Here is an 8000-nt window from a genome sequence, read left to right on the forward strand (position 1 = left end):
CCTGCTCGTCCCCCTGCCAGGCCCTCAGCATTCCTGGCCGCATGGCCCACGGCCTGAAGCCCGTCCTTGTCCTCTCACCTGGTCTCTGGGCCTTGCCTGGCCCCACGCCAGCGCCTGGCCCCGCTTCCTCAGGCCCGACGCGGGGCGGAGGGGCCGCTGGGGGCACCGGGCGTTGTCAGAGCATCGCTGGGGAGAGCGTGCGTGAGGCAGCCTGGATCGGGCAGTGTAGGAAGTGTCCGAGGACAGGGACAGAAGTCCTTTGATGGGACAGTCAGGCCGGCTGAGAAGCCACCTGCCAGGAGGAGGGAGACCCCAAGCCTGGGGGTGAGGGTTTGGTCTCTGGAGGGGTGAGCAGCTGCAGAGGACGGGGCGGGAAGGAGAGCCGCCTGGACCTGTCGCATCCCATGTGCCTGAAGGTCACGGGGGCGGCCGTGGCCGCAGAAAGGAGGCTGGCGGGGGCCCAGCGTGTGCCGGACGCGGCGCGGAAGCCACCGGGGGTGACAGAACCGTGCACATGCAGAAGAGCAGAGCGTCCCGCAAAGCGGGTTTTGTCATTCTTAGGGGCGAAAACTAAAAACGAGCCACGGTGCTTGCCACCGGTTCTTCCGCGTCTACGTTGCCCAGCTGCAGTGGCGACTCAGGAAGAGGCCGAGGCCGGGTCCCTCGCCTGGCGGCCCCGGCCGAGGCGGCCGTGCGGAGGTGGCTGCGGCGAGAGCCCGGGAGCGTCACGGCCACGTCCCGCCACACGGAAGGGCGTTCGGAGACAGCCCGTGCCGCAGGCGGTGTTACTGCATCGTGCTGTCGGCAAAACGGCGGCTCCGTTTCCCAGCCAGCGCTCTTCACAATGCCAGGGGGATCTCAGGGCCACTTCGGACACCGGGAAGGCTCGCGAGACGTGGGCCAGTGTCACGGGCCGGGACGGCTTGCCTTTGTTTGGCAGGCGTAGAAAGAGTTCATTTATCCGCCTGATTTTCAGATAAGACAATCAGAGGGGAAAAACGGATCACTGCAGTGATTTGTGACTAGGAACGCTAGAAAGAAAAAATGCGCGTGATGCACGACTGAGAATTCAGGCCAGCGAAGCGTCTCTGAAACTCTGCAGCCTGGAAGAGAGAGGCTGGGGCGGAAGGGCGCCCAGACCCTCCGCCTCGTGAGGGGACGGTCAGCGTGCGCAGACGCCGCCGCTGGAGGTGACGCTGGGACCGAGGCGGGCGTCTGAGGGTTTCCGAGGACGTCGCAGGTCACCGATGACGGGGCCCTGGCGCTCGTCCCCAAGCCCTTCGCGGGCACCTGTACTCGCGATGGTGGCCAGGCTTCCTCGAGGCAGGTCCCTGTGACTGTCAGGCCTCGGGCCTGGGTGTGTTCTGGGACTCGACGCACTTTGTGAAGCGGACCATCGTGGGAAGGGTGGCTTGTTCCCGCGGGCGCAGGTGGCTGCAGCCATTGCAGTGGAAGGCGCTGCGTCCTCCAATGTGGCCCAGGGCACCGTCACCGGCCACCAAGGGACTCCAACCCCTGGACACACAGAGAGTTAGGGGATTTGACAGCTGGCGCGTCGGCAGGGAGGATCTGGAAGGGTCCCACAGGAACTGTCGGGCTGGGCGAGACGGCCTGCTGCTGGCCAGCAGGCAGCACTCACGCCCACCTGGGCCGAGGCGGGCGGCTGTCCCTGCTCCACGGACTCTGAGCAGAACTGCCCCAGCCACGTGGGAGAGCCCCCCACGTGGGGCCCCCAGCTCCCAGGGCCTCCAGCCGCCTTCCTGCTGGCGCTTCCTCTGGCAGCAAGCAGCCCACGGAGCGGGGACGGAAGTGGCTTCTGCAGACAAATGACGGAGCCGTCATGGCATAGGTGGCTCCGGCGAGGTGACGACTCGCCGGGAGACGGGGAAATGGCCAGCCTGTGGGGTTCCCTTTCCTCTCCTCCTTCCTGCCTGAGAGAACAAAACCTTTAGTGCTTGTCGAATTTCCCTTTCCATGGAGTCCCCGATTCTCACCCAGAAACCCTTTCCCGCTTAGTCCTTGTGCTTGCTGTCCGTCCTCCAGCTGCCGCCCCCGGTGGCCGCCCATGACAGAGGGCTGCAGGCTCAGAGCAGGGAGCAGAACGTCTCGGCTGTGACTGCAGAGAGGCGAGACGATGCGGTGACCACACCTGACGGAAATGGAGTCTGAGCCGGGGAAGGGTGTGCGGGCTTTGACGCCCCCAGACGGGCCCGCACAGCTCCGACCAGCGTCCCTCAGCTCCTCGGACACCCAGCAATACCGCCTCCGCCTCCCCCTCACGGAGCTGAGAAAGCTTCGAGCTGAAAGGCCCAGGTTTGCCTCTAAGAGGCCGCTTTAGCTGTCTCCTGCGAAATTCGGTATGTTGTTTTCATTTTCATTCAGTCCAAGATAGTCCCTGATCTGCCTTGTGATTTATTCTTTGAATCATGGGAGACTTTCGGAGGGTCATTGTTTAATTTGGAAATACTTGGACGTTCTCTTCAGTTGAAGTCTGATTTGGCGAGATGACAAACTTATAAAACTTCATTATTTCAAAATATACTGAGGCTTGTTTTATGGCTGACTAGATGGTTGAGCCCAGTGCACCTGAAAGCAGTGTGTGTCCTGCCATTGCCGGGCGGAGAGCTGTGCGTCGGCCGCTCCGGGTGGCGGTTCCTGGCGCCGCGCGGCCTCTGCACCCTCTCTGCTCCCTCCTCTGCCGACCTGCTCCACAGGTTTCGGGGACAGGGGCGCTGAACCTTGGCCGTAACTGGACGTGGCCGTTTCTCCTCACGGTTCCACCAGAGTTCGCTTCATTCGTGCGTGTCAAAGCCCGGTCCGGGTGGACACATGTTTGCGAACGTCAGCTCTCTGGATTGACCCCATTTTCATGACGTGTTCCCCGTTCCGATACCGGTGTGGTCGCCCAAGCTTTCCTGCGGGGGGCGTAGGCGTGGGGCGCCTCTTCCACCTGTGCGTTTCTAGCCCGAATGGGTCACAGGTGAAGTGGGTTTCAGGGAGATGGCACAGAGCTGGTGCCCGCTTTTCCGTTCAGTGTGACGTGCTGTGTCTTTCGATTTGTTTCCAGCTGGTAACGATCCGTGAGGTTGGGGTCAGGTCTCCGGAGAGCTCTTTGTTCCCGTTTGGCCCGTCTCTTCTATGTTTCCTGTTTTCTCTGTTTATTCCTTCTTTCCAATTAATTTTAGGCTTTATCTGCTGCATTGGCTAATTAGGTGCCACTCTTCGTTTTAATTCTGAGTGGCCGTTATAGGGTTACAACCTCCATCCTTAGCTAGTCGTAGATGTAGCACCGCTTCACACATCACACTGCTTCAAGTGACTTCACACCGATTCAAATGACATCACACAGCTTCCAGTGACATCACACCAATTCAAATGACATCACACAGCTTCCAGTGACATCACACCGCTTCCCGTGACATCACACCGCTTCCCATGACATCACACAGCTTCCAGTCACCGATTCAAATGACATCACACAGCTTCCAGTGGCATCACACAGCTTCCAGTGACATCACACCGCTTCCAGTGACATCACACAGCTTCCAGTGACATCACACCGCTTCCCATAAGAACTCACACCCCCACATCCTCCACACATCCTTTGAGGAATCGTCGTCAGAGATTTTGTTTCTGCTCTATGTTCCAAACACCACGATACGCAGTTAGTGTCTTTATTTAAACAGTTCCATTTTAAATGCACTTAAAACAGAAAGAACCTTTCTGTTGACACACAGTCACCGTTTCAGGGTTCTCCCGCCACCTGCGGAACCTCGCTGAGCATTTCTCACGGTGCACACCTGCTGGCAGTGGGTTCTCACAGCTTTGGCTTCTGCTAAAAGAATTTTGCCTCCTTGTGGGGGGACGTTTCTGGATCGTGGCAAACTATCCCGGCGTAAAGCTCACCGTTTTAACCATTTTAAGCGCACAGCTCGACGGCCCCGAGTACACCCGCGGTGCGCCGCGGTCAACCCCCGCCCGCCTCAAGGATCTTCTCGTCTTCTCGAATCGGACCTCTGTCCCCACTGAACCCTCAGTCCTCTGCCCTCCCCGCCCTGGCTCCGCCATCTACCTCTGCCTGTGAGTCCGGCCTCTCCGGGACCTCGGACAACAGGACCCGCACGGCATTCGTCCGTTGTGTCTGGCTGCTCTCGCTCGGCACAGTGTCCTCCAGGGTGGCACATGCTGTGGTGAGTGTCAGAAAGTCCTTCCTCTTTACGGCTGAGTAGCATCCATGGGCGGACGGGCCCCATCGTGTTTATCGGTGGACACGCGGGTGGCGCTCCCTCGTGGCTACTGGAAATAACGCGGCCGTGAACAATGACGGACAGATGTCCGTCCGAGTGCCGGCCTTCGACTCTTCTGGATGTGCACACGGAAGCCGTGGTGCTGGATCACGGGGGGCTCGGTGTCATTCCCCGAGGCGCCTCCACACCGTCCTCTGCAGCGGCGGCTCCGTTGGACCCACCAACAGCAAACGAGGTCCGGGTCTGCCCGCAGCCTGGGCTGCGCCTGTCGGCTGGGGTTCCCTAATTGGAGCCACGCTAACGGGTGTCGGCTGGGACCTCTTTGTGGTTTTGATTTGCTTTTCTCTAAGGATCAGTGACGCTGAGCGTGATTTTATGAGTTTATCGGTCATCCGTGTGCTTTCTTTGGAGAAATGTCCATTCAAGTCCTTTGTCCATTTTTGAATTGAGTTGTTTGGGAGGTTTGGGTTGTTGTTGACTTTTAGGAGTTTTCATATATTCTGGATATTAATCCCTCATCAGATATGCAATTTGCGAATATTTTCTCCCATTCTGTGGGTTGGCTTTTTACTCCGTGGATAATGTCCTTTGATGCACGAAAGTTTTTAATTTTGATGAAGTCAATTTATCTACTTTTTCTTTGATTGCTTGCACTTTTGGTGTCACATCAAAAATCCCATTGCCAAAAAAGAAACACCAACAGCAACAACAACAAACAGAGCTCGTAGAGCCACAACTGCACGGCGGTGCCGGAGGCAGGAGGTGGGGTTGTGCAACATGGGCCAACTGTCTTCCTCGTTCATCTGATTATTCAAATAAATCGAACGTTTTTATTAAAAATCCATTGCCAAAGCCAAGACCTTGAAGATTTGCCCCTGCGTTTCCATCCAAGAGTTTCGCAGTTTCGGCTCTTACGTTTAGTCTCAGCCGTCGAGTGAATTTTCGCCTTTAGCGTGAGGAAGCTATTGATCAGTTGTCTTCTGGGGGTGGTTGCGTTTTCCTGCTTCTCGTCATAGCTGTCTTTTTCGTCTCTGCTAGACTCCACGAGCTCTGTGTTCGCGGTGATGTAGATTTTGGGGGGGTCCTCACTCTGGCAGGAAGTTAGTTTTCTCCATTTGCAGCATTTTGCTGACACGCGTCTGGGCAGCCTTTGCTTCAGGAAAGGTGCGTCCGCTCTGCTGCGGGGCCTCCCAGGACCCGCCGGGCTCCCCGCATGACCGGCAAGCCGCCTGCCCTGGCTGGAGGCAGCTTGGTGGTCCTCAGCCCCGCGTGAGCTCTGGGGCCTGCAGCGCCTCATCTCATGGCAGGGTGGAGGTGTCACACCTTTGCCAAGGTCAGCGACACCCCAGGCCATCGCTGCTTGGTCCTCCAGACCACTTACAGCTCCAGACATTTCTGCGTTCAGCCCCAAACCACCTTACCCAGCCACCTTTCGCCGTCCCTCAGGAAGTATTGCCCTGCCTGTGTCCCACGGTGTCCTGTTGTGACGCTGTGGCCGTCCCACGCAATGCTGGCGCGTGCTCCCTCCTGCGGCTGACAGCATCTGCGGGGGCCTGTCCTCTGAGTTGTCCGTGGGATTTCAAATGGCATCAGAGAAGAGGAATTTTTGAACTTGGGGAGGAGATGTGACTGGTACAGACAAGGTGCCAGTTCCGTAAGTGGCTGGAAATGTCTAAGGTGAAACCAGAGTGTGGGGTGTCCTAGGAGTAGCTTTGTGAGCAGGTCCCGGAGGAGAGCCAGGCGCTTCCTCCGGGCCGGGCCCTTGGGCCTTGGAGGTGGACACTCCTGTGGGCCCTCGTGCTCCTTTCCCAGGCAGACAGGTACATGGCCATCTGCCGCCAAGCTGAGGTGTGACCGTGCATGTGTGTGCGAGGCGCGGCAAGGCCGCCCAGGTGTGCCCAGGTCAGGGACCCCTGCGGCCACCTTCTAGCCCTGCGGCCCCACTCCACAGGGCGACCGGCCTGAGGCGGCGGCTCCTGTTGGTGAGACGAGGCTCTAGGTGACAAGGCCTAGCTGGGGGCTATGGCAGCAGACACACAGCTGGGGCTGAGGTGGGGAGAAAGGAGGGAAAGATGCTGGAAGGCAGGCCCCAGGTGAGGCGGGCCCAGGTGAGGCGGGCCCAGGTGAGGCGGGCCCAGGTGAGGCGGGCCCAGGTGAGGCGGGCCTTGAGGAGGGCAGACCCTGGGCGAGGCAGACCCCAGGCGAGGCAGGCCCCTTTCTCAGTCTGACTCCACGCCCACCCCCATCACGGCCCTCTGAGTGGAGCCTCGGGGCCTGCAGCGGGTCCTCGCTGCTGTCCCGTGGGCCGTGGGCGGGAGGCAGCGCCCTCCAGGACCCCCCTCCCCCTGCAGGCGCGGGGTGCTGCACCTGCACGAGAGCCACGGCATCGACGACCTGGGCCCTCCCCGCTGGCAGCTCACGTCCTGCCTGCTGCTGGTCGTCACCCTGCTGTACTTCAGCCTGTGGAAGGGCGTGAAGACTTCCGGGAAGGTGAGGCTGCAGCCCTGGCTGTCGGGTGCACGGGGACCACGCCTGGCTGGGGACTGGACGGGTCAGCGGGAGCTCAGTGGGGAGGTCAGCACGCGGCCGCGGCTGAGGCAGGGCGCCGGGGGGAAGTGACCCCGGCAGAGTCTGCGGCGTGAACACGAGCACGACATAAACGTTTTGTGACGAAGGCATCTCGGTTATCGTGGGCAAGCAAAGCAATTCTGAGCAGGCGTGTCCCCCGCCTGTGACAGCACGCGCAGCGCCGTGCCAGCACGGGGCCCTCCCGGTCGCGATGGGTGCCTCTCCCCCGCAGCCCGGGGTCCCTCTGCGACACGTGATGCAGGTGCACACTCGCCGCCAGTGAAATCCGCTCACATCTCATCGGAAACCGGGCCGCAGCCTCCTAGCCCTGCTGTGACAGACCAAACGGGAGCAGGAATGTCACTCGCTTGCCAAACCGTCTGTCCCGGTCTAATCCCCAGGACAGTCGCGCAGCGCAGACGGCCTTCGCGGTCTCACCCCAGCGGGCATTTGCTGAGCTGGCGTCCTGTGACCATCGGGGGTGTGGGGATTCCCAGGCAGAGGCCACCTCTCTCTCAGCACAAACCATCAGGGTGACCTCGTGCCCACGCCCCGGCCATGGCCGGCCGGGGCCACCGGTGACGCTATGCTCTCCCCAGGTCGTGTGGATCACGGCCACCATGCCGTACGTGGTGCTGTTCGCCCTGCTTCTGCGAGGGATCACGCTCCCCGGAGCCGTGGACGGCATCAAAGCCTACCTGAGCGTGGACTTCCACCGGCTCCGCGAGGCGTCCGTGAGTATGCCCCCCGCACGGGGCCCGCGGTCCCCGCAGGCTGGCAGGCGCGGTGCCAGGGAGCTCCCCATGTTTGCGGGCAGGAGACCCCAACGGCAGCAGCCCTGCCAGCATTCCGCACTGCCCGGTAAGTCCAGCGGATGCCGGGCGCCGCGCTGCCCGCAGAGAGCACGTCAGGGCAGGAGGGGTCACGTGCGCACAGCGGGGCGCTGATGGACCGGACGAAGGAAGGTGGCGGAGCAGGTCGCCTGCTGGGTCTCTGCAGGGATAGAAGGGGCCACGCTGCCCGTCGCCCTCGCGTGCCGCGGACCTGCTTCCTGCAGGAAGGCAGCGGGCTGCCGGTCCCACGGGGCTCGGTCACGCACCGGGCATGCCGCCCTGAGCCCCGAGTCCCCGCTCGTCGGCCCGGCCAGGCTGAGGCCGGCCAGCATTGCCGGAACCGGGGCCCCCC

General features: G+C 61.0%; 1 protein-coding gene across 1 annotated transcript in view; it reads left to right on the forward strand.

The window, feature by feature from the left end:
- SLC6A3 (solute carrier family 6 member 3) overlaps positions 1 to 8000 on the forward strand; it is a 33016-nt gene that overhangs the window by 8959 nt on the left and 16057 nt on the right. The window contains exons 4-5 of the mRNA XM_006917164.1: positions 6599 to 6737; positions 7415 to 7549. Coding sequence (XP_006917226.1) covers positions 6599 to 6737; positions 7415 to 7549 — 274 coding nt within the window. The remainder of the gene's footprint in view (positions 1 to 6598; positions 6738 to 7414; positions 7550 to 8000) is intronic.

Source organism: Pteropus alecto, unplaced genomic scaffold (assembly GCF_000325575.1).
Source record: "Pteropus alecto unplaced genomic scaffold, ASM32557v1 scaffold137, whole genome shotgun sequence".
In the NCBI taxonomy this organism is placed as follows: domain Eukaryota; kingdom Metazoa; phylum Chordata; class Mammalia; order Chiroptera; family Pteropodidae; genus Pteropus; species Pteropus alecto.